At 42.3% G+C, this 27744-nt stretch overlaps 1 protein-coding gene across 1 annotated transcript in view; it reads left to right on the forward strand.

The window, feature by feature from the left end:
- The first annotated feature begins 2576 nt into the window (after positions 1–2576).
- The window catches only part of VIT (vitrin), an 82864-nt gene continuing 57696 nt past the window's right edge, over positions 2577–27744 (forward strand). The window contains exons 1-3 of the mRNA XM_052649096.1: positions 2577–2609; positions 16875–17031; positions 25807–25940. Coding sequence (XP_052505056.1) covers positions 2579–2609; positions 16875–17031; positions 25807–25940 — 322 coding nt within the window. The 5' untranslated portion in view covers positions 2577–2578. The remainder of the gene's footprint in view (positions 2610–16874; positions 17032–25806; positions 25941–27744) is intronic.

A 27744-nucleotide genomic window follows, 5' to 3' on the forward strand; every position in this document is an offset into this window, starting at 1 on the left:
AAAAATAATTTTAATATTTACTTTGTTTTGAAATGTCAAGCATGACTAGCGAAAGGTGAGAACTTTTCATGTTAATCGAAATTGGAACACTGAATTTTTTAAAACTGAGAAATATTGTTGCAGAGTTGGTAAATCATGATTGCCCTGGAACTTCAGACTCTAGACTTGATCTCAAAGTCTCTAGATGCTAATGGCCTCAGTGGCCAGATAACTAACTATTCCCATGCAAGTGCTTTCAGACCTGTGTTCTGCTTTGACTTTGAAGTGAGCATCAGTCATCCATCTCTGTGCTCTGTCTGTTCCTTCGAACAGGAATACAAGACAGATTTTCCTCTCACCCCAATTCTACACGCAATAGAATTCCATTGCAATTCCAAAGTACCAAGAAGGGCCCTAATGATGAGGAATGAAGACTTGCTTCAGGGCACAAGCACTTTTGCAGCCTTACTGACCAGCCCTCCCCTTGAGGAGTGGTTTCTTGGCAGCTTTAATTAACAAGCATCTAAGCTGAGGGGAGGGCCTCTGTCTACCACTGAAAATAATGACTTTATTAACCACTGCTGTAAAACTGAACCCAGCTCTGCATGTTTTCAGCCTGGAGGGTCTTGGGTGAGCAAAAGTGAATGATGGGGTGGTCTTACTGAAATATTTATAGTCCTAATGATACTGAGACTTATAAACCACTCACCACAGGCACACAGCCCCAGAAGGACAGAACTTGGTTTTCCACCAAGAACTGATAACCAAATTTATTACTATTTAGCTCTTTCTACTTAACTTGCATCATTTTTTCTATATATTTATTATCCTTGTTTTTTTTTTAAATTCTAGAATTCTAGCTATTTATTTTTGTGTATAAAATGAAGATGCGGTCTTTGGATAGACTTAAATGACACAGAGACTACTATAAAAATCAGACCTCCAGGACACTCACACCCACCCAAACCCCAGAAGTAAATAACACCTAAAAAATGTCTGCCTTGATTCTGCTTGGCTAGACTTTTGGTTTTCACTCAGTTCTCTTTTATGGTTCTGTTCTTGCAGGACATGGTATGTCAACTGTCCAGGCCTCAACGAGCGCTAGTCAGAACTGGGGATAATTCAGGAGGTACATCACTGGCACAGCCCAGCTAGAGAATCATAAGATATACAAAAATTTTTCTTAATCAACACTTGGTGGCATTGCCACTTTTTCCTTCAAAGATAGTTGCCAATTAAAGAATTCCTAAGTCCTGATTTATGCCTTAATCGAGCATCTATGTTCTGTTAGATAAAAATTTTTAAAAGCACATAAAGTAGGAAGTAAAATGCCTGTTTTAATTATTCCACTGCCTCATGTTCACCTCCAGAATCCCAACTCCATCCAGAAAATGGGTTTCTCAAAAGAGTGGCTAAAATGGAAGTAAATTACAGCAGTACCATCTTTGGGTAGGTAAGGTAGAAGAATTCCTGGAGAGGAAGGAATAAGAATAGAGACGGAGGAGCCCTTTGAAAGGGAAAATGTGCTTTTCTGTTTACCAGTACAATTAGTGTAGATACAGAGGACTGAGAATTTTCAGACATTATTAATAAAAAATTGCTCTGAGAAATTTTCACAATATATGTCAAAAATTTAAGTGGGCATATCTTTCAGACAAGAAATTGTATTTGGAATGTTACCTTAAGGAAATAATAAGAAATCCATGCAGAGAGGAAGCTATTTATATTAAATAAGGGGTTGGCTAAATTATGATACATCCGTGCACTGCAATATTTTGCAGGCAGTTAAGATTATTATGGGAGGAACGTTGAATGACTGAAAAAAAAAAAGGTCTCTACATATCTTTAAGTAGAAATATTGGGTTGGCCAAAAAGTTCGTGTGGATTTTTCCATAAGATGGTATCAAGAATGCCAATGAACTCTTTGGCCAAACTGATATGTTTATGACACCTTGTAAACAGTATAAGTATTATCAAAAGTTTGTTTAAAAGTACCCATATGAATACACACATACAGAAAAAGCCTGAAAATGTTACGCTTTTGCTTTCATCTATATTTTCTATAGTACTGTTTTAGTGCGTTTTTTATACACTTCTACCAGCAATATCTATTATTTCAGTAATAAGAAAAAAACGGTCTATGTTATATTTTAAAAACACAAGGCTCAAAGGAAACTTAGTGTGGAACAGAAGAAAGAGCACAGGAAGGGCCTGGGTGCCCATCTTGCCTCTATCATTCATTCCTGCATCCAAGCAGAGCAGTGGACTTCTCTAGATCTACGTTCCTGTCTTTGGAAAGTAAAGATAGTGGAGTTGGTGTGGTGAAATTTAGAGACAGCGAAACAAAGGACAGATAGCCAAGAGATATTTTTGAAAGGCCCTTTCAGCAGAGGCTAAGAAGAGCACAAATGATACATCTTATTTCCTCAACCATAAAATAAGGGGAAATTAGTTTTACTAATGAGAATACTTTACCATGTGATTGAAGCAAGTATAAAGGTCGAAAGAGAGCAAGTATTTAGTGAAATAATACTTATTAGATTTTTTGCATTTTCTTCATGTAGTTTTGCTGGTGACTGGAATACAATCTAATCAAGAAATGACGAAGAAAATGAAAAGGCCCAAATTCAGTAAGTAAAGCTGCAATTCCTCACTAGTACAAAACTTGTGTCTTCCATGTGGAAGACTGTCACACTTGTCTCAGTTAATTTGGAAAGTTTAGGGTTTTGTTTGTTTGTTTTGGGGTTGAGTTTTATTTTCTTATCTCAATTACTTTGCACTCAGACTAATTAGTTATGATTCTTAGTACCCTTTTGACTGTAGCCCACCAGGCTCCTCTGTCCATTGGATTTTTCAGGCAAGAATACTGGAGTGGGTTGCCATTTCCTTCTCCAGAGGTTCTTCCTGATCCAGGGATTGAACCCATGTCTCCTGTGTCTCCTGCATTGGCAGGTGGATTCTTTACCCACTGAGCCATCAGAGAAGTCCATTATTTGTTGTCTATTTTATTCCAAAAAGCATTTGAAATACAAGTTCTTATTTTAGGGTAGATATGTTTCACTATATTCAAAATGTACATACAAAGCCAGACAACACTGTGTCTCTATGACTAATCTGAAATAGGCATTTTTCTGCCATGGAAATGCTGTCTCAATTCCCCATACCAGAAAATTCAGTCTGGCTAATGCAAAAATCCAGCAAAGCTGCCCACCCTCCAGCATGCCCTGGGATCAGTAGGTAATCTCACGAAAAATTTCACACCCCATCAGTGATAAGACAAATAATTAATTTCATTTTTGGCTTCTAGTTAAGATTAGACAACAGAAAATCCAAAATAACCACAGATTAAATAAGACTGAAATTCCTTTCTCTCTCCTATAAACATAGTCTAGGCTTTTATGGACATTTCACAATCTTCAGGGACCCACGCTCCTTCTATTTTGCCGTTCTGCTTTTCCCAACATGGTTCTCAACTCATTGTCCAAAATAGCTACCCCAGCTCCATCCAGCATGTCCACATTCCAGTCAGTAGGAAGGGATGAAGAAGGTTACATATTTACTCCCTTTAAAGATAAGTCCAGGAAGTCAAATACACCACTTCAACTTAAATACCATTGACCAGCATTCAGGGAGAATAGAAATGTCTTGATTTCAAGAATCTACATGCCTCCTAAATGCAAGGTGTTCTATTATTAGGAAAGAAGAGAAAATAGATGTGTGGCGGGCGGGGGGGGACTAGCAGAATGGAACATAAATGGAAAATCTCACACTCAAATATTCTGAGCACACTGAACTACCTGGATGTGAATTTGTAGACTTGATGGAGGCTTGGATTAAGGTATATTTAAGAAGGGCCATAAAAGAAAGACTTTAGGTACATTCAGTGTTCTGTGCTCTCTACAACAGAAACTTCTGTTTAGGCATTAGATTTAGGTGCCATGAAATCAGCAACATTAAAATTCTGAAATAGAAAAAGAGATGTTTCACACAGCATTTTTTTTTTTCTGTTCCTTTAAGCCATTTGTGCACAACTTCCTGTTGAAATGAGACCAAAAGGGCAGCCATCCACAGCCTCCTAGCCTGAAATACTAAAAAGGAATTACTTGTTTATTTATTCCTGTCAAGGCTGAGAGCCAAGAGAATTGGCCCAGGGGCAGATGTGTGTTCAAAACAGTGATTGAGCTAATATGGAGACAAATGCACACCCAAGTATGAATTCCTTTGGATTGTTTCCAGTATCTTCATTGACTCATATACAAAAATCATGAAAGAGTCCATGATTACCATGACAACAGTTTTCAGTGACTATGAAAGTCTGTGCTAAACGACCCAAGGGGAAACCTCTTAGAGAGATCTCAAATGGATTGAATTTCTGATATGCTAAATTCTAACCTTATTCACAAAGTCTCCCTTTTGAGTCAATATATGCATGATGTTTTTTCTCTAATTAGAAACTCTGTCACAGTCATTAAAAAGGGGTGGGGAAGATAGATGCAATGAGGTAACAGGATATTCCCAAAGTATGGTGATATCTGATTCTTTACCTCAGGAGTATTTCCAAATTGTAGTCTATAGCTTGAGGCCAGAGTAATTTTCACTTTTTTCTATTCAACGTTTTTAATCTGCCACTGGGGCAGGTGACTGATAGCAAGGGAGGCACATCATTCATTCATTTGACAAGTACTGATTTGGTGCCAGCCAAGTAGCAGGCACTGTTAAACACTCAGATACAACAGTGATTGAGATTCAGACTTTGCCCTCACATAGCTCAAAATCGAGACAGGAAGAAAGACAAGTCACCAGGCAACTATGATGTCTTATACAAATGCTAGGCCTTGGGAGCTAAAGGTACTCCAAGAATATAGAGAAAAAAAGTTATGTATCTGGGAGGGTTTCCTGGAGGAGGTGACACACCAACACTGATGTCTGAAGGCCAAATAGGGATTGATCAGGCAAACATGAAGAGAAAAGAGTGTTATAAACAGAAAGAAAAAAAGCATCTCCAAGGCCTAAAGAATAGAAAGAGCTAAAAAATTAGTTTCGTATGACCGAGGTTTAGGGCGGGAGGCAAATGTGTTGAGATGAGAGATGGAGGGGCAAGCAGGCACCAGATCACAAAGAGCTTTGTTGCTGCATCCAGCAAACTGCAGTTCAGCATGAGGGCAATGGGGAGCATTTCAGTGCAGGTTATTTAGACTCAATTAGCAGAAATCCAAGGGCAATTTAAGGAGATTTTGGCAGGACAGGAAGTATCTCACAGAACCCAAGGCTGGAAGGGCAGATGGAACTCACAGGACTGTACCCTAGGCAGAAAGACCCCCAAAATTGGTGCCCCTACTCCTCTCTATATATCTGCCTCACTGCCTAAGCCCCTACCCGCCCACCCCACCCCCCACCAACTCTGCTTCATGCAGACCATGTCTCTCAGTCCTGATTTCAAATCCCTGGGAGAGAAACTCTAACTGCAGCAGCGTAGGCTGGGAGGGAAGTTTTCAAAGAAGAGTAGAATGATTAGGGTTGTGTTAGGGAAGTAAAACAATCCTGCCAGCAAAAAGCAACAAAATCCCGTTGTCCAAATATATGAAGAGAGAAGAGAGAGAACACAATATATTAGTGAGTTAGTATTACACATAGACACGTGCCTACAGATAGGATGAAAGTAGCTACCAAGTCTTGACAGAATTTCACACCAATAGTGAACTGGAAAACAGAACAATTACAACTTCTCTTAATTCCAGGAAAGATAAATGAATGTACCTGCTGAGTGTCTTTTGTATACCCAGAGAGCCCTAAGCTCCTTCTGCAGGTAAGTATCTAAGGATCAGAAGTCTGGAGACCTTGCACTCTGATGCCTGGTGAAATTTGAGAGCCGCTAGATTAGATGCCCATAAGGTCAGGGCTGCTTACAGACATAAATGTGAAACCATGGGTTCTTTCAGTGCACTCTGTGTCTTTCCTGGCCCACCTTCAATTTTCCCCAGTGTTTATTCAGGACTAAAGGTCTTCACCAGTCAGACGGCTCAAGGTAAGATAACAAGGGGGAGGTCATTTGAGAGTTTTGCTCAGGAAACAGTTTACTGACACTAATTTGCATGTAGAACTCCTTTCAGCTCCTGAAGATCTAGTGATCAGACATGGTGCCATGAGTTGGCAGAGCTGGATCTGAAATTCAGGTCTCTGTGAGGCTCAAGCCCAGATGCCTTTCCAGTGCCTTGTCCCAGACTAGCCAGAATTTAGGAATGAAGTATCTGGTTGACCAAAAAGTTCATTTGGGTTTTTCTGTACCATCTTATGGAAAAACTCGAATGACGATTTTTGGTTAACCCAATATCTGTTGTCTAGAAGCAGATGAGCTGCTAAGATAATCAAGTGCTGACCAAATAGGAAATAAAAGAGAAGAGATGTGGGGCAATAGAGCAAATTTGGGAAATGGAGTTTCTTCCTTTGACTTGGCCTGAGACCTTGAGCCACATCTGTCTCTGCAGAGGGTTACTGTTACTGTAGGTAACTGGCACTTTCTCTCCTCCTTACTTCCTCCGCTTTCTCATTTCTTTTTCTTCTCAATTCTTTTTCCTTCTATTTCTTTGGTCTACCCATCTCCTCCCAGGGGCCCTTTTGGATGTTGCCCAGCTCCACTGGCAGACCTTTGGACCAAGAAGGTAGTACATGTTGAAAATAATCTCACATGAGGGTTTTACAAAAGGGAAAGCAGAGATAAAAACAGTGGAACTAGTGCTTACAGCTCTGCTCCTCCCACTCCTGTATGACTGTTCATTCCAGGCCAGTATTTTGCTGTCATGTACAGAGTTGTATTGGGTACAGTTTTCTTCTGTCACTTGGCTTATCACATGACCTTACTTTATAAATCAAATCAAGTCTGACTCCAAACTGCCAATTGCCAAGGGCTGAGATATTAAAGTTCCCTCATTAGTGGGCTTCCTCCCACCCAGCTCCTGTCTTGGGAGCCTTGCACAGTCTACAACATTCAGGGGGAGCCTCTGCACTGTTCAATGTCCAAACCCATGTTATTCCTAGAAGCTGAATAGCTCCCCTGTTTCATAAATGGTGGGATCTTGGAAATGTGGGGAAGCCTCATGCCGAAGGTTCTACCCAGAGGGGCACCACCCCAAGTATTGTCCCAAAGTGATGCTCACCCAAGACACCTGTTAGGGAACAGAGGCCTTTCCCTAACTGGGACCTACCCGCTCACTCCCATCTTCCAGTCATGGAAGATCATTTTTCTCTCCATCACTCTTTGGACTGGCCAAGCCCAATCCCCTCAAACAAGGAGTATTTAGAGTACCTAATTCCCAAAGCCTTGAGGGAGGGTTGCCAGGTAACCCCTGCCCTCTGCCTTGCAACCATGAGCCCCAAATAGGAGAACGCAAAAATCTGACTACCTTCTTGGAACAGTAAGAGGGGAAAATACAATAAAAATAAGCATAAGTTAGTATGAAAAAGGAAATGGCAACTCACTCCAGTAGTCTTGCCTGGGAAATCCCATGGACAAAGGAGCCTGGCAGGCTACAGTCCATGAGGTTGCAAAGAGTCAGACATGACTGAGCACACACACAAATGTCTTAGTAACTTACCCTGCTGTATGGTGCTGAGTAAAGCTTACCATACTGTACAAAATGAGAGTTTTATCAGGTTTTTTTACACAGATGACTTTTTCAAGGCTCTCTTTTTCCTGCTATGTTTTGGAGCCATAGATCCAACCTTACCCACAGGCACATCACTGATATATTTAATCAGCATAAACCTATTCACACAGTTTCTAACAAATGGCCAAAATGCGGTTGCATTTTTCTTGATCATTGAAGACTACAAATAAAGGTTGAAGGATTTAGTTGTGTTCATGAAACTCTTCTCCTAAAGTAGTCAAGATACCTTGTGGATTTTAAGGATTAGCTTCATTTATGTGTAGATTCCACCTTCAAAAAAGGCTTTCTCTTCAACTCATGAGCTTTTTAGCCCATACTGTAATAAACACATCATACTTTTCCCCATAAGTTATGGGGAACAACTCTAGCAAAGTCCCTGACTGGCAGAGTTCCTATGCTAGAAAGAGAAAAGCTTTTAAGTTGCAAAATCTCTTCCATAGTGTTTCTACATGTAAGAAAGTCCCAGGAGAGCTCCAGAAGCAATCAGTTCAGTTCAGTTCAGTCACTCAGTCGTGTCCAACTCTTTGCAACCCTGTGAATCACAGCACGCCAGGCCTCCCTGTCCATCACCAACTCCCGGAGTTTACCCAAACTCATGTCCATTGGGTCAGTGATGCCATCTCATCCTCTGTTGTCCCCTTCTCCTCCTGCCCCCAATCCCTCCCAGCATCAGAGTCTTTTCCAATGAGTCAACTCTTTGCATGAGGTAGCCAAAGTATTGGAGTTTCAGCTTTAGCATCAGTCCTTCCAAAGAACACCCAGGACTGATCTCCTTCAGAATGGACTGGTTGGATCTCCTTGCAGTCCAAGGGACTCTCAAGAGTCTTCTCCAACACCATAGTTCAAAAGCATCAATTCTTTGGTGCTCAGCTCTCTTCACAGTCCAACTCTCACATCCATACATGACCACTGGAAAAACCATAGCCTTGACTAGACAGACCTTTGTTGGTAAAGTAATATCTCTGCTTTTCAATATACTATCTAGGTTGGTCATAACTTTCCTTCCAAGGAGTAAGCGTCTTTTAATTTCATGAAGTCTAGAAGCAATGGACTTAGTCTAAAGTGGGGTCAGATGAGATAGTGTTACCAGGTGAGAGATGTGGTGACTAACTCCAACACATTATTGCCTGCCCATTCTGCAAAGTCTCTGACTTCACTGAGCACCTGATCTTACAGAGGGTAAAATAAAATTGTGCACAGGAAAGCCTTCCTGGACTCAACAGCCACTGCTAACATACCAAAAACCAGTTTGCATGGCTCCAGGGTATGCTACACTTCCTCTACTGTTGACTTACTGCACATTATTATAAGGGCTTATATATATATAATCTGTCTTTTCAACTAGGTCAAAATCACCATGAACACATAATTAGTGCTCATTAGGTATTTGCTGGATGAATGGACAAACAGCAGAATGAAATAGAACAACAGCAGTGAAACAAAACACTATAAAATAAAGCAAAATGTGGTAAATGCTACAAAAGAATAACAAGGGGACTACAATAGGATTCAAAGGGCCTCCCGGGTGACACCAGTGGTAAAGAACTCACCTGCCAATGCAGAAGACATCGAAGACTTGGGTTCGATCCCTGGGTCAGGAAGATCTCCTGGAGCAGGGCATGGCAATTCACCCCAGTATTCTTGCCTGGAGAATCCCATGGACAGAGGAGCTTGGTGGGCCAGTCCATGGGGTCACAGAGAGTCAGACACGACTGAAAAGACTTAGCATGCACATACAATAGGATTCATACTGGTTTCTTGAAGGAGTATTTGAGATAGGACATGAAAAATCAGTGGAATTTTACAGGCAGAGATAGATGGGAAGGCTTTCAAGGCTTTTCAGGCTTTCCATATATCATGAGTGAGATGGCATTGGGAAATAGTGAGTGGCATGATTTGGCTTAACTGTTGGGGCCTCACAGGAGATGCAGCTGGAAGATGGGTTAGGACTAGGTAACGTCAGTCTGAGAAGCTTTGTTCTTTGCCATTCTTCAAAGGGTGGAGACACGGAGAGTGTTCTGAGCAGGAAATCTACATGATGAAGCCAACAGTCAGCAAGATAAACAACAGCAAGATATTCCCTGCAGGCAGTGAAACCACATTCTGAAATATTTCCATTATATTGGAGTCTGTTGAAATAGTCTCAGCTTGGGGTGAAATGTATTAGCTTTTATTCGCTTAGTTACCTCCAGTAAGTTAACCTTAATACCATGTAAAGCATGGAAATATTTTTGCAATCAACCTTGAAAGGGTGGATAATTCCCAGAGGTACTGCCTCAGTATGAGGAGGTAACTGTTCTGCTGCTGCTGCTGCTGCTGCTAAGTCGCTTCAGTCGTGTCTGACTCTGTGCGACCCCATAGACGGCAGCCCACCAGGCTCTGCCATCCCTGGGATTCTCCAGGCAAGAACACTGGAGTGGGTTGCCATTTCCTCTCCAAGGCATGAAAGTGGAAAGTGAAAATGAAGTCACTCAGTCGTGTTCAACCCTTAGCAACCCCATGGAAGGCAGCCTACCAGGCTATCTCAGTCCATGGGATTTTCCAGCAAGAGTACTGGAGTGGGGTGCCATTGCCTTCTCCGGTAACTGTTCTGGGACTTGGTTATTGATTGTATCGGCGCTATTGACGGCATATGGCTCTGTGCGTGTAGAATTTGGTATAGCACACACACAGCTTCCTCACTGAGCTCATATGTTGTCAGCCATAGCAACTGGTAAGTAACCCACAATGTTTTCTTGCTCTTTAGGTGTTGGTACCAAGAACACACTTGGTTCCAACACGAGTGTCTTCACACAGATTGGTGCATGTGCCCTCTCTCAAACCATGAAAAAGGAAGTGGATTAACTTCTAGTCCTCCTTCTGGTGTGTAGGTGAGAAAGAAAGCCGACCATCTGCTACAGACTTTTACTTGAATAAATTCTACCATGGCAATCCTCAGAAATAATGGGCAAAGAATGCAAGGAAAATTGCACTAGAAGAGTTGCCTTGCAAGTGTTAGGGATAAATGCACAGATGTGTACAGATACACACAAATGCACACTAACACACCCACACAGACAACCTATTTACAAGACATTTCCTGTATTCACCCACTGCTGCTGCTGCTGCTGCTAAGTCGCTTCAGTCGTGTCCGACTCTGTGTGACCCCACAGACGGCAGCCCACCAGGCTCCGCCATCCCTGGGATTCTCCAGGCAAGAACACTGGAGTGGGTTGCCATTTCCTTCTCCAATGTAGGAAAGTGAAAAGTGAAACTGAAGTCGCTCAGTTGTGTCTGACTCTTAGCGACCCCATGGACTGCAGCCCACCAGGCTTCTCAGTTGGTTTTCCAGGCAAGAGTACTGGAGTGGGTTGCCTTTGCCTTCTCTGATTCACCCACTAGTGGTTGTCAATGATCTTTAGGTTCAGAAAAGCCTTGCAGGATTAGAGCAGGGAGGCTACAATTTAGCTCCTTCTCTTCAGTGGTGGGAGAAGCAACCAAGTGGAGCTGGCAAAGCTACGTGCCTGGAGCCCCAGTGTGCAAGTTCAGGGCCTGGCTCTGTCACTTGGCACCTGAGCTTGAACAAGCAAACTTCTCTCTCTGGAAAATAACGACAATATGCCTCTCAGGGTTTTGTAAGAATCAAGTGAAAATCGTGTGTTACAGTCCTTTCTAAATTAAAAGTGGGTTACTTTCAGGGACATCCTGGCGGTCTAGTGGTTAAGACCCCACACTCCAGACTCCACACCCCACACTGCAGGCAACAAGGTTCTATCCCTGGTCAGGGAACTAAGCTCTCATATGCCTTGTGGTGCAGCCAACAAAAATTTTAAAGAGTAGGTTATTTTTAGACATACAAATTTCTGCAATTGCCCAAAAGCTATGTTACCACAGGCATAGTAACCTCTGTCATTCAACCACTCTTCTATCTGCGGTGTATGGGTGAAGGTGTTTTCTCAAGGCTGACAAAAACACTAGCTTCTGGGACCAATCTTTATAGGCTTTTTGACATGCTTAGAGCTGCAGACTTGGATTTATTTATTGAGGCAAGTATCTGTGACTAGCTTTGTCTTTATAAACCCTTTTCATCACACATCCTAGGTTTCCCTCAACTGTTGCATCCAGAGAAATCTTTTATACAAAGGGGAAAATACTTATTTAACCCCCAATACTCCCCATGGAGGGGACTATGGAAAGGCCTTAAAGATTTTGGAATTTTTCCTCAAGGCAGCAAAAAGGTACTGATAGCTTTTGACCAAAGATGCAACACGGTCATCTAGCAATCACACTCCTGGGTATATATCTGGACAAAACTGTAATTCAGAAAGATCCATGCATCCTTACATTCATAGCAGCACCATTTACAATAGCCAAAATATGCAAACAACCTAGATGTCCACCAATAGATGAATGGATAGAGAAAATGTGGTGTGTCCCTATATATATATTATGGAATACTACTCAGCCATAAAAAGAGTTAAATAATGCCATTTGCAGCAACATAGATGGATGTAGAGATTATCATCCTAAGTGAAGTGAGTCAGACAGAGAAAGACAGATACCATAGATATCACCCATATGTGGAATCTCAAATATGATGCAAATGAACTTATCAGTGAAACAGAAACAGACTCACAGAGATAGAGAGCAGACTTGTGCTTGCCAAGAGGGGGAGGAGGTGAGCAAGGGAAGGACTGGGCATCTGGGCTTGGCAGGTGCAAACTATTATGTATAGGATGGTGGCTTCCCCGGTGGCTCACTGGAAGAGTCCACGTGCCAGTGCAGGAAACGTGGGTTTGATCCCTAGTCCGGGAAGGTCCCACATGCCTCAGAGCAACTAAGCATGTGCTCCACAAGAGAAGGCACCCAACAAGAAGCCTGAGAACCACAACTGGGGAGTAGCCCTCACTCACCGCAACTGGGGAAAGGCCCAGGCAGTAACAGAGGCCCAGTGCAGCCTGAATAAATAAATAAAAATTTTAAAAAATGATTATGTATAGGATGGATAAACAGTAAGGTCCTCCCATATAGCACAGGGAACTATACTCAATATCCTGTGAAAAATGATAATTGAAAAGAATACATACATGTATAACTGAATCACTTTGCTGTACAACAGAAATATGACATTTAAAATCAACTATACTTCAGTAGCATAGATTTTTTAAAAAGATTCAACATGGTCAAAGACTCTATAAGCAAAACGGAAAAGAATCTTTGCAAAAGAATTTGCTGCCAAGGAAGAATTAACATGATCTGGTCACTGGTGTCAGGATCAAGGAGAAGGAAGCTTTCATCTTAAAATTTTATTTGGTGGGCATTTTGTCTCATTAACGTTTTTGCATGATTTTCTTAAAAAAAGAATTTTACTCTAGTTGAATTTCACAATCCAACAAAATTAAGTTTCAGATCAAAACTGCTTATGCATAAGTGCTTTTATGTTATAATAATTCTTTCTCATTAACAGCCAGGAGGCAAGCTTATAACAGCCTTCTCTAATTGATGAAATTTGTTTTCCCGAAGCGATGTGGTTTGCCTGGAAAACCACATTCACTGAAAAGATGAATGGAAAATAAGCAGGAGATTATAGAGCTTGATTTGGCCTCTCCATCATTGGCTTCTTGTATGTGACATCATCCAATAATCACTCTATTATTAGGTCAGGCAGAAAACCCAACTTACAGCAGAAATATCTGCAGTTGTGCCTCTAAGATCCCAATGTTGCATGAAAGTGGAGGCTCAGACAGTACCTGTTTTGCTTCTGAGATCTGTACAGCAGACCCATTGCCTCAGAGAACAACATCTAAAAGTTATCTTCAGTTCTTGCCACCTGGGTTGCAAATGGTTCTCTTTTCCCTGTGTTTAGTGCCAAGGTCCTCTGGGAAGAACAGATTCTGAGATGCCCTGATGTGAGTTCCCTCGAGAAAATGATAACAGCCCTGAAAAGGCAAGGTAACCTTAAGGAATCATATGAGATGGGAGCAGAGCAAATGGCCAGGAAACAGGTCTCTGAGCAGCTTCCCCTCGAGTAGTTCTGGGCTTCCCCAGGAGTTCTGTAACTTCAGCCCAGGGTTCTCTCACTTCCACTCACAAAAGTACACTCAGGAAGGAATGAAATCAAGCATATATAGTCAAGCACATTGGAAGAACAGGTTGCAATGACAGAGCATGTTTAAAGGTCAAATATTTGTTCAACTTGTACAGAAAATTAAGCTGGAGAGAGTGAGCTAATTACAATTTCAAAGTGATGGCCAAAATCATTGGAAAATGTAATATCTAAATCCAGCCAACAAGAAGCAGTCATTTGCATCTTTTTGAGTATATGGGAATCACAGTTTATTCCTTTACAGTATTTTCCCAGTTATTTGTGAAGTAGTCTGTTTTCTTGCAACCTTCTAAGAATCTTCCATCCATCCACTTAAGGCCCAAATGAAATGATTTATCTCTGGATTTCCTCCGCATACTTTTGAACTGTCCCACTTTACAGCTGACAGTTAACAGATGCAAACTACTAAGAATAGGATGGGGGCTTCCCTGGTGGCTCATGCAGGGCACACAGGTTTGATCCCTAGTCTGGGAAGATCCCATACGCCTTCCCAGAAGTTTTCCTTTTCTCTCTTCCTCCTCTGTGGGTTAGGTTCATGTTCATCTATCTTTGTGTTTCCTCTCACAAGTGCGGAAATAATCTTTCCTTCAGAGGAGAAGTCAACATTAAGGCAGCTCAAGAAGTATCTGCCTCAGGTCTGAAGGGAGCAAGGAGGCACTGATCTGGCAAGTAGGGCTCAGGGGACAGTGAGCGGTACATCTTCCAAAGTACCCAAGTGTACATGCTTGATTTCATTTTATCCCCCCTCCCCCTATCATGAGGTGAGTTAATTCACCAGTTGCTAATCCAACTGGATGCAGATAAAACAGATCTTATTGAAGGGACTGCCCCCAGCCTTTGTGCAAGCAAGACAAACAAGCAAACAAATCCCCCCAAAGGAAGGGGCTAGTTGAGGGTGGGAATTGATGAGCAGGAAGCAAAATATTCCCATGTGACACTTTTCCCCTTGTCATTCTAAGCCAACTATTCCATGGAAAATTCTCCTGCCTGGGCACCTGTCTTGCTGTAGGTTCGATCACTGTATGGCACTCAGGCAACAAGCTTCTCCATAGCACCCATTCACAACTCCAGAAGAGTCGGGTTGGCCTACCAGGAGGTCCAAAACCTCAAGATGCCAAAGTCACACCCACACGGAATCCCAGGGCACAGAGCTGTCACTTCCTGTTTCACACAACTACGAGCCTTAGGGAATATGTGCTTTCATTTTCTTTGCATCCAAGGGTGGAGCTGCATTCAAGAATGGGGCAGTGATCTGCGGAAGGGAGGAGAGTCAACGCATTTAGTTATACACCCAGTGATCCGACAATTAACCAGTTTAAGGAGAGGCTACACAGGAATCTTCCATCCTTAAATTGTCTCTTTAAAACAGTGCTCCCAGACTCAAAATAGTCCATGCAGCCTTGAGTATCGGGGTTTAAAAGAATGGAAGATAAAAAGAAAATAACTGGAGAGGAAGCAGCCTGTGGTGGGGAGAATGAAACCACAAAACTGTTTTAAGCGTGGCACTCCCCTCTTCCATGGGGACCACAAATTGTTTTAGCCTGTGATCACACTCAGCCCCCGGGCTCCCAGGAGGACTTGCATGCTGGCCCAGCCCTGTGTGGCCAGGACTGTCTGGGAGGGGTGTTTAGGAAAAGAGCGGGAGCTCTAACTTCAGTCCTCTCTCCAGTCTGAAGGAAACACAGCTCTGATCCATTCAGGTACAAAAGAGTTAAAAAAAAAAAAAAAAGTACATTTTGGATACAGCTGGAAACCATTAACAACTCTGAGAGCATCTCAGTAACCCAGTTAGAGGATGGGTGGCCTGGCAGAGATCCGGAACCTATGTTTGTAATCACTGACTCTCAGCACTGGGCGGGGCTTTCTTTCCACCTCCCACCCAATGGAGACAACCCATCTTCAACTCTTCAGTCCCTGCCTGCCCCTTCCTTCAAGGGCAACTTCATTTACTAGAAAGTTCTTTTTAGCCAAAAAAAGAAAAGACTCCATAGAAACCTCCCCTTCAGTTTTTGCTCAGTCCTACTTGTGACTTGCCTCCAAATGTTCGCCTTATGTCCAAACACCCCCTCTCTGCCAGGCAGCTGTCGCATTTGGTGGTTTCCAGTTCCCTCCTGCTTACTCTTTGAATGGTTGTTTGTGTTTCAGAGTCTCTTCTAGAGAACACATTCCTAGCTCCCGGGCATCAGTATAGGATCTTCTAGGAGGCCTTATCATTCAGGAGTTTTGGAGGGAAATTTTTTCAGGGAAGACGCAGCCACACCCCCCTTTTAGGTACTGCCACTAGAGCCTCTACATCATCTTATCCCTAAGCAAGTCTGGGGCGCCAGCAGCCTTGCCAACTGACTACTGCTAGGCTGGCTATGGCGTCACAAGGCCCAAGAGGAGGGAGGCTGAATGAATGGGCTTCTCCAGGATGCCCAACAGGGCAGTCCCCAGCTTTCCACTGAGCCTTGAGGAAGAGGAGGAAAGATGACTCCTACCTTGTCCCTGGAGCTAGGACCCAGCCTCAAGGACCAAGACAAAAGATCGCTTTCAGTATCTATCTCCCCAGTTCAAAAACTCTCCAACGAGTCCCACCTCATTCACAGAACACAAGCACTCAAGCTGCCTCCTCCTGGCCTGGCCCTGCCCATCCCTGGGCTCCCCCAGCTGGGGTCTTGGCTGCAGTGGGCCCACCTTTTCCTAGCCAGTCCTGACCCAAAGCCCATGCTCTCTAACTCGCCCTTCCCGAACACCTTTCCTTCCTCCTGCGAGGTTTTCTGAGCATTTCCTCTTTTCCTGGGCTAGCTCCAGAGCATCTGAAAAAGCAGTATTCTCCAGCTGTGCACTCACACTGACATTTCTGGCCACTGGAGGTGGGTCTTTTCCCAGAGTTCTCTACTCCAATTAATTAACTGTTCGATTAAGCACAGGAATGAGCCTCTTGTTCTTGCTCTCAGCAGGTTAAATGCAACGGACAGTGATTGCTCTTTTGGCCTGAGGAATGTCCTAATTACCTCTCTGCTTTCATTATACAGAGGGGATCCAGGGTCAGCTCAGGCTCTGGCTTTTAGAGATCAAGTAAATGAATAGTTATAACCTAACAGTCACCCCATATATAAGCTGCTACCACGAGGTGTAATCTTGACTTCACTTTGCATTCCCAGCTGTGCCTCAGATCAGTTGTGATGTGAGAGCTGGGAAGATAACGAATGTCGAGTTCATCGTGAAGTGTCCGCCAGGATGCCAAGACCCCAGGTACCACGTTTACGGCACTGACGTCTACGCTTCCTATTCTAGCGTGTGCGGCGCTGCAGTTCACAGGTGGGCAACACTGAGTTACTTAAGAACCGGGCGTCAGGGTGTGGGCGGGGAGCGCCGGGCGCAGGGTCGCCTGATGAGCAAGCAAAACTAGACAACTTTAAATGAGCATTCTGTGTTTTATCCAGCAGCCCTATCCCAGAGGATGACCCAGAATCTGTGCATGGCCCTGGCTCTCCTTGAAAATCTCTCTAGAGAGGAGAACTGACTTCTCCTTACACATGAATGAGAGGGGAGGAGAATCCTACTCTTTTGTGTTCACGAGGAACACAGAAGTTCTTGATGATGTAAAAAAATATTTTCTACCTGCCTGTGCTGGGCAAGGAAATAATAGGGATGTGACTAAGGAAGGCCCAGAGGTTTAGAGAAGACATGTCACAGCTCTGGTTGATGGCTGGAGACAAATGGGAACAGGAAACAGTGAAAAGGAGGGTGACAGGTGGTCCTGACTGGTCAGCTGTTGGTTTGGGATCCAGGAAGAAGGAAGCATGACTATGTCACTGCCTAAACGAGGCAGGCGTGACCTTTGCAGAAGCCTCACACCTCTTTTACTTAGGCTTGGAGTCAAAACACAGGGGAAGGAATGTTTACTGAATATGTTCCATAATAAGGCTGATGGGTGGATGTCCAGCTCTCTACCTGTGTTGTCTAATTCAGCCCCCACAACTCCCCTGCATGCTATCTACCACTGTTATCCACCTCTTAAAGGTGAAGAGAGGTTGAATAGCCTTTCTAAAGCCACACCATTGAAAAATATCAGAGTGGGGCTTCAAGATGCCTGTGGCATCTTTTCGCTTTTCTTTATTTGCAGGCCAGTCACTTGATTGTTCAGTTGTATCTCTGCCAGAGAGAGGGGAGACTAAAATTCATTCCCTTTCAAGGTGTCTAGGCAGTAGTCTCTCTGAAATTTGCAGAAGCAATGAAAAAAATCTCTGCCTAAAATAAGACTTAAGAGTTACTAATTGACTTTGTCAGCCATACTCTTTTTCCCATCAGCACAGAGAGATGAAGAGCTACCTGGTTTTTCAATGGGAGGGGGGATACAAAAGCTCTACTAAGGATAAATAGAGGAACATTAAAGAAACAAACACCAAATTCTACTCCTTAACTCCAAACTATGAGATAAAAATATTTTGCTTTCACCTTGAAATCAATTTTGTGCAGCAAGGCAATATGCAAATCTACACGTGAATACACACACACTTATGCTTGCCCCCACAGGATCACTTGTTCAAACACTCATGCCTCCTACCTGTGTTTGAACACACATGTGTGTGCTCACACACACCCTGGCATGTGTGTGTGCCCTCACAGCTCCACCAACACCATCAGCACACTCTGGTTAGTGTTTGTGTAGACACTGATATCTTCTGTAGAGGCTGAGCCTATCGTAGGCCTGCTTGTATTTTTCCAGGTTGACACTTGCTTCCTCTGGCATTTGCTGTCTATCTCTTGCCTTTCCTTGTTTCCTGTGCAGTACAGAGCCACACGAGTTCATGTGAGCTCACAAGATGTCTTCATAATGACAGTAACACCTTACACAGATCCTCTCCCTAGCATCACCTCAGCCCTATGAGACTGCTCAGAAGAGGAAGTCAAAAGTGTCTGACTCTGCAACCCCATGGACTGTGTAGCCCACCAGGCTCCTCCATCCATGGGATTATCCAGGCAAGAATATTGGAGTGGGTTGCCATTCTCTTCTCCAGGGGATTATCCCTACCCAGGGATCAAAACAGGGCCTCCTGCATTGCAAGTAGATTCTTTACCATCTGAGCTACCGGGGAAGCCCATAGGGAGACATAGAGAGGTTAATTAAATTGCTAGTTACTTCCAGGATTAGAATTTGTATCCCCTGGCTTCCAGCCCAGAGCCCAGGTGATACATTTAGGTAAGAACTGAGGCGTCCCAGCATTGCTTAATGTATAACATGAGGACATGATGAGGTTATAGACTTTGGAGCAGTTAGAGTTGGGAAAGGCTTTATAATAGATGAACACGCCTCTAGGGAGAAAATAGGAATGGCATTGACAAGGACCAGGACTCAGCAATATCAGCATTTGCGGTGGAGCCTAGGAACTTGCTGAGAAGAATATAGATGAGTGTAGAGGGACTGCAGAGAAGAGCTTGACTGTTTCAAAAAAGATTTGCTGCTAGAGCAACTGAATGCCTCGTGACTTCTTGAACAAATAGTAGGAAACTGGAAAGAAGGAATCACTACCCATGAGGAGGATGTATAGAAGTCTTAAGGGAAAAGAGATAGGAATTTTGGATTATATCAGTTCCATTTTTTACAAACAGAACAAGTCTCTTTTCAGAAGGAAGGACTGAAGAGTGGGAAATGCAGAAGGAACCGTCCATCACTGTCCTGCCAGAGGCCCATGCAGTCAGAACTGGGAAACTGGAGAAAGCATACTTCGGTTTAGAAACTCAGATTTAGCTTAAAGGGTTTAATTTTCATATAATGTATAATCAGATGCCTTATTATGAATGATCCCCTTGATCTTTCAAACCAAAGAGATAATGAACGTATTTGAGGCATTACATTCAGGCTCAGTCCTGGCCTGAACTAACTTCTATGTTTAAAGTGGGACCAAAGCCTGGGAGAAGGGAAGAGTTCTGAGATGGGACAATAAAGAGGCCATCTTTCTGCTGAGCATGGATTTCTGACCAGATGCCCATCTTGAGGATGGCAGCCAGCAAAACCTGGCCTCGTGGTGGACAGCCCCTTTCCTCCAGGCCACGATGCTGACCCTCAGCTTAGCGTAGTGTCCTGAGGGCCAGGGAGGAGGTGACCCTCAAGGCCATGTTCAGCATCATGCAGGATGTCTGAGGAATGCAAAGGAGTGGAACTGGTTTTGCTCTTTCAGAGAATATGTATGAAGCGTCTCTGCCTCAGTGAGGATACAGGTGAGGTTTTATTTACATAAATTCTCTGAACTACCTTGGTTCTGAGCACCTAAGTGTATCCCAAGTGCAACCACAGGCCTTCAGGCTCTCTCCCTCCTCTGGTATCCCCTGTGGTGGTCTGGCATCCCGTGCACTCCTCCCCTGGGACAGCTGTCACCTCCTCGAGTTGACAGACCACTCCCCACCCCATGCCTCCTCCAGAAGGATATCTGGAAATATGCACGTCCTGCAGTGAAGTCCACTCACAAGATCTCTCTCTTAAGGCAACAGGAAAATCTCATGAGAAGACAAGAGTTCTTTGTCCATGCCTTCCCCAAAGTCTGGGTTTGGAGTCTTCTATAACCATCACAAGGGATCTCCACCTCCCAGTCCAGCCTAAGAACCCCCAGGCCTTCCCCCATTCCCTTTTTAAAAGCCTGAGAAAAGTGAAATTCAGCACCTCTTCCTCACTCTGAGTGGCAGCTACAGTGCTTCTGACTTTTAAAACAAGAATGACTGCTTGCACATTTCCTCAGTACAATATAAACTGTATATTGTACTGAGGAAAATATTGTAAATTGTAAGTATTCCTCAGAATATAAATCCAGGGACAGAAAAATTTCCCCCAGGAGAAAATAAAAAGATAAGAGCTATTTCTATTTACTAGTTATAAATAAGGGACCATGGGATAACTGGGATAATTTTTTTTAAAATAATTTCAATTGTCAGCCCACGCCAGTGGTGTGCTGGTCAGTGTTTACCAATTAACCCTTTTAAAGGGAGGAGGGGGTAGATGCTGATTTGTCGACATCTGTAGTATAAATCCTCCCACTGTGGCTGATTTCAAGCTACCATTGTGAAATGAACCCCTTGGCACCATCCCGAACCTAACAACCAGCTTTCACAAGTCAACATGAGGGGCATCCACACAGAGACAGGCCTTCAAACACAGAAGCAAAACTAGTGTCGTCCCATAAGGAGATTCCTGTTCCAGTTGAGAGACAAAGTTAACTCAAGGAATTTTTATAAAATAAAATCAGAGTCATCATGGAAAGACAAGATCCAAAGGCATTGTTAGGAAGTGAAGTGAGTGAAAGTCGCTCAGTAGTGTCTGACTCTTTGCTACCCCTTGAACTGTAACCCGCAAGCATCCTCTGTCTATGGAATTCTCTAGGCAAGAAAACTGGAGTGGGTTGCCATGCCCTCCTCCAGGGGATCTTCCCAAAAACAGGGATCAAACCTGTCTCTCGGGCGTCTCCTGAATTGCAGGCAGATTCCTCACCATCTGAGCCGTGGAAGTAGTGTGGCAACATCATGGAGAAGGAGGTACTGGGGAGACTGCCAGGTTTTCCAGCACAGAGAATGGCATGAACAGAAACATGGGAGGGGGAATCTGTGGCTTGTCAGCAAAGCTGGGACCAGCCTTGCTGCAGCTGGGAGAGTGAGAGGCCCTGACTAAGAGCGCCCCAGAGAAGGACGGGCAGGGCTGCAATGCTGTGAAGGAGAGATGGGGACTTGATGTGCAGAGAAGCCTGCAGCTTTTGCACTTTGAGAGGCAACTGTGACCATGTGGGGCAAACCCAAGATTCCAGGTCACTTAGATCTGGGTTCACATCCCTCCCTTGCAATTTAAAAGTTACAAAATCTGGAGTCACAAGATCCTTCGACCTTCCTAAGCCTATCTCTGTAAAGTGGGAATGACAGTATTCCCTCTGCTCCACAGCCAGTAGGTTTGCTGGGAGAACTCAGTGAGAGACCATGAGTGGGAATGAGTCAAAAGCAATTAAGGGTTTTATATGTCAAGTATTATTATCACCTTCTTTCCTTTTGAGCTGTTAGGAAGTTGAGTGTTGAAAGTTGTTGACTCACCATGGAGGTGGGAGGGAAAGAAATAGCAGCACTCATTCCTGTATAGAAGGAAGGGTGTTAATGGGAGCAAATCTAAGGACTTTTCCAGTCCCCCATGCTGTCAATTACAGATGCCCAAGGGAGCCACGTCAGGCTCTGGGCCAGGGAAATGACTTACCGGAGCCCCTGCTTCAATAGAAGCAAAGAGGTAGATACATCAGTTACTGTCATATCAGAATCTAAAACCTTCAAAATCCTAGACATTAAAGAAACAATTTCCAACCTTTGGGGACTCTTTTAAATGAGTTTAGTTTAGCTTACACACCTTCCTTGGCCCAAAATAAAAGGAATAATGTGCTTTTAAAAATATTGTTACCACCCTTTGAAATAGTTGAAATCATTCTGTGATGTCACAAAACCAAACTGGAAATTGTCAGGAAAGAGGTTTTACATCAGGGAGAACTAGTAACAATTAAGACATCAAAGAGAAACTTATGAAGGAAAAAGAAATAAATAAAAGGATTAAATTAAATAATCATTTACATATATATACACATATGCACACATATATATGTATTTATATATATATATATATATATATATATGGAACTAAAAAGAAGAAATCTGAAGCATGATCAGGTCCTGTAATATGAAAGAGAAGGACATCAGACTTGGGAGGTCAGCGGCCAGGTCATGTGATGGAAGGACCATACATGGGGCTGGGCTGCAAGGTGAAGGTTTTCTTGCTCTTCCTGCTTTCATATCTCTAAATAAAGATGGTGGCTGAATATCATTAATGAACATAGATGCAGAAATACTCAACAAAACACTAGCAAACTAAATCAAACAATACATTAAAAAGACCATCCACCATGGTCAAGTGGGATTTATCCCAGGGGTACAAAGATTCTTCAGTATCCTCAAATCAACTGGTATGATGCACCATAGTAACAAACTGAATAATAAAAATATGATTATCTCAATAGATGCAAAAAAAGCTTTTGACCAAATTCAACACATATTTATGATAAAAACTCTCCAGAGAGTGGGAAAAGAAGGAACTTACCTCAACATTTCTGGCTCAATCCACCTGCAATGAGGGAGACCTGGGTTTCATCCCTGGGTTGGGAAGATCCCTTGGAGAAGGGAAAGGCTACCCACTCCAGTATTCTGGCCTGGAGAATTCCATGGACTATATAGCTCATAGGGCTGCAAAGAGAAAGAAAAACAGTAGCGGTGAAAGGGTGGGATGAATTGAAAAAGTAGCACTGATATATATATATATATACACACACACACACACACACACACTTACACACTATCGTCTGTAAGATAGCTGGTGGGAAGTTGATTTATAGCACAGGGGGCCAAGCCTGGTGCTCTGTGATGTCCTAGGGGGGTGTGATGGGGGGAGAGAGGGGGAGGGAGGCTCAAGAGGGAAGGTGCACACACACACACACACACACACATATATACACATATACACATATATAATTATGACTGATTTTCATTTTGTACGGCAGAAACCAATACAACATTATACAGCTATTTTCCTCCAAATAAAAAATATTTTTGGAGACTTCCCTGGTGGTCCAGTGGTTAAGACTTCACCTTCCAATGCAAGGGATGCAGGTACGATCCCTGGTCAGGGAGGTAGGATCCCACAGGCCTTGTGGCCAAAAGATCAAAACATAATAAAACAGAAATAATAATATAACAAAATCAATAAAGACTTAAAAAAATAAGTTTGTAGCTGATTCATGTTGATGTATGGCAGAAACCAACACAATATTATAATTATCTTCCAATTAAAAACATTTTTAAGTCGATGGGAAAAAATGGTTAAATATTTATAAAACTAAAAGAATAGCATGTGAAAATTAAGTTAAGAACTAACCTTATATAGAAAAGGAAAAACAGCTGGAGGGATTAGGCTCCCCAAGTTCTAACTGTACTACAAAATGACAGTAATCAAAAAAGTATGGTACTGGAGCAAAAACAGAAATATAGATCAATAGAATAGGATAGAAAACCCAGAAATAGACCCATGCATTTATGGTCGGTTAATTTAGGAGGCAAGAATATACAATGGAGAAAAGACAGTCTCTTCAATAAGAGCTGGGAAAACTAAATAGCTATGTATAAAATAATGAAGTTAGAACAAATATTCTTTAACACAAAAGTAAACTCAAAGTGGTTCAAAGAGCTAAAAGTAAGGCTAGACACTATAAAAGTTTTAAAGGAAACCATAGACAGAACACTCTTTGACATAAATCGCAGCAATATCTTTTTTGGATCCACCTCCTAGAGTACAAAAACAAAAGCAAAAATAAACATACAAGGGCTAACTAAATTTAAAAGCTTTTGCACAGCAAAGGAAACCATAAACAAAATGAAAAGACAGCCCATAGAATGGGAGAAAATATTTGCAAACAAAGCTACTGACAAGGCATTAATCTCCAAAATATAAAAATGACTCATGTATCTCTATGTCAAAGAAACAACTCAATCCAAAAATGAGTAGAAGATCTAAATAGACATTTCTCCAAAGATGACATGCAGATGGCCAAAAAGTACCTGAAAAGATATTTAAATCACTAATTATCAGAAAAATGCAAATCAAAACAATAACAAGGTATCACCTCACACTGGTCAGAATGCCATCATCAAAAAGTCTACAAACCATAAACACTGGAGAGGGTGTGGAGAAAAGGAAACACTCCCACACTGTTGACGGGAATGTAAATTGATACAACCACTATTGAGAACCACTATTTAAGGAACAGGAGGTTCCTTAAAAAAGTAAAAATGAACTATAATATGATCCAGCAATCTCACTCCTGGGCATGTATCTGGAGAAAACCATAATTCAAAAAGACACATGCACTCTAGTGTTCATTGCAGCACTATGCACTACAGCCAGGATATGGAAGCAACCTAGATGTCCACTGACAGAGAATGGATAAAGAAGATATGACGCCCATATACAATGAATCTTAGTCATTAAAAAGAATGAAATAATACCATTTGCAGCAACATGGGTGGACTTAGAGTGAATGGACATATATTCACTTATATTAGACTTACAGGACTTATATTGAGTGAAGTCAGAAAAAGAGAAATATTGTAAGATATCCCTTATAAGCAAAATCTAAAAAGAAATTATACAAATAAACTTATTTATTAAAAAAAAAAAAAGAACAACTCACAGAAACAAGTCGCAGATTTCAAAAACAAACTTATGGTTATCAAGGGGAAAACATGGGTGGGGGGGTGTATAAATTAGGAACTTGGGTTTAATATACACACTGCTATATATAAAATAGATAACCAGCAGGAACCTACTGTGGGCTTCCCAGGTGGTGCTCGTGGTAAAGATCCTGCCTGCCAGCGTAGAAGATGTAAGAGACATGGGTTCATCCCTGAGTCAGGAAAAGCCCCTGGAGGAGGGCACGGCAACCCACTCCAGTATTGTTGCCTGGAAAATCCCATGGTCAGCAAAGCCTGGTGGGCCGTGGGCCGCAAAGAGCTGGACACAACTGAAGCGACTAAGCACTCAGGCGCACACAATCATAGTTCTGTCCGACTCCTTGTGACCCCGTGGACTGCAGCTCGCCACGTTCCTCTGTCCTTGGGGATTCTCCAGGCAAGAATACTGGAGGGGGTTGCCATGCCCTCCTCCAGGGGATCTTCCCAATCCAGGGATCGAACCCAGGCCTCCCACATTGCGGGCGAATTCTTTACCATCTGAGCCACCACCAGGGAAGCCCCCTGTACGGCACAGGGAAGTCTATACTCTGATAACCTGTGTAGGAAAAGAATGTGAAAAAGAATAAATACACGTATATGAATGACTGAATGACCATGCTACACAGCTGAAACCACCACAACATTGTAAATCAACAATACTTTGATTAAAAAAAGATTTTAATGTATAACATGTAGAATAAGAAAAAAATTAAGATGTGACTGGTTTCATAGTCTATTATATGTCAAACAATATTCTTCTCCTCTTTCTTCAAAAAGTTTTTTCTCTCTTCACAGTGGTGTGCTTGATAATTCAGGAGGGAAAATACTTGTTCGGAAAGTGGCTGGACAGTCTGGCTATAAAGGGAGTTACTCCAACGGTGTCCGCTCATTATCCCTTCCACGATGGAGAGAATCCTTTGTCATCTCAGGTACGTGTACGCCCTGGAGAGGTGCTGCCCTATAACGACACCTGGGTTAAGTGACCTCAGGGGATGAAATGTGCTCTTCTCAGCGTGCTGTTAGCTTTATTTCATAGCCCACCTCATTACATAAAAATCTGAAGCATTAGTTCTTCTGATAATTAGGATCATGAAACAATGAATTCTAATTACAGTGATAAATCACTACCAAGTCTGGAAATATAAAAAGGCTCCAATTACTCATTTTAAACACACAGCAGCTATCAGTAAGTCCAATCAAACTTTTAATTAAATGAATTACATTTAATAACTTGGGTTTTTGAGTTACTCCTTTAGTTATGCCAAATGTTCCTCATATCTAGCTTATTCCTTGAGAAGTCTGGTAAATGAATAGATAGGGACAGGCTTTTAGAGAACTGAGCTACAACTGTATTTGAGATTTCTTTTTTAAGACTAATTGTTTCACTGTTAATCAGTCCTCACTATCTGGCTCCATAGGATTTTATAGATAATCATTTTCACTTTTTTTTTTTTGCCCTCTTCTAAAGAGGTACTGTCAATGACCTAACGGCCAGTGTGACTTCACAGTAAAAAGATAACCAAGTATCTCTGTATTATGATGACCTGCCTGTTCCCCTCCTTTTATTTTTGTGAACTTCCCTAACCTAACCTTTTATTTTGAAAGCTTTTAAGTTTATGGCAAAATGAAAATATAGTACCACGAATACCCATATTCCCTTCACCCAGATACACCAATTGGTAATATTTTGCTATACTTGCCTTATCTATCTATTTACATTTTGCTTAAACTGTGTGAAAGTAAGCCACTGGCATGATGACAGTTATCCCTTAATACTTCAGCACACATCTGGTAAGAACAAAAGCATTTTCCTAAATAACCACAGTACAATGCCTTAAAAATATTAGCATTGCTACAATAATGTTAATGAATATTAATAAATATGAAAAATAAGAAATAGTCTGATTCAATTATATCCAACTATACCCAAAATATTCTTCACAATAATTTCTTCTTCTGTTAGGGGGTGGATCTACAATCAAAGATCACCCCTTGTATTTACTTGTCATGTCTATTTGGTTCCCTTTAATCTAGACCCATCTACCACCACACTTCCATTTTTGGTCATGAGTAGCAGTGACATTTTTTTTTTTTTCGGCCGTGCTGGGTCTTTGTTGCAGTGCATGGGATTCTCCTTGCGGTCGCTTCTCTTGTGGCAGAGCACAGGCTTGAGGGCATGTGGGCACAATAGTTGTGGCACACAGACCTAGTTGGTCTATGACATGTCCCCAGACCAGGGATCGAACCCCTGTCCCCTGTATTGGCGGGCGGGTTCTTAACCACTGGCCCACCAGAGAAGTCCTGCAATGATATTTTTGAAGTCTCAGCCAGTCATCTAGTACTATGTTCCACAATCTGGACCATAAACAGGTCTGGCTATTGCCTCATGCTCGGGTTCAGGTTAAATATTTTGGCAAAGATACTACATAGATAGTACCATAGCATATCCATTGTGTAGTATCATAAATGGTCATAAGGAGACACATAATGTCATTTTGTCCATTTGTTGGTGATGCTTAATTTGATAACTTGGATACTTTATAATATCTCTCCATGGTAAAAGATACTTTATAATTAATAGCAATCTGTAGGATGATACTTCAAAATAGCTTGTCCCCCTAACCCAAAATTCACCCAATGGTTTTAACATCCATCAGTGATCCTTACTGTAACAAGAGTAAAGTCAGAAATTGAAAAATTATCCTTATTCTTCCACATTTATTAGCTAGTGTT

The sequence above is a fragment of the Budorcas taxicolor genome, chromosome 11 (assembly GCF_023091745.1).
Source record: "Budorcas taxicolor isolate Tak-1 chromosome 11, Takin1.1, whole genome shotgun sequence".
NCBI classification, from domain to species: Eukaryota; Metazoa; Chordata; class Mammalia; order Artiodactyla; family Bovidae; genus Budorcas; species Budorcas taxicolor.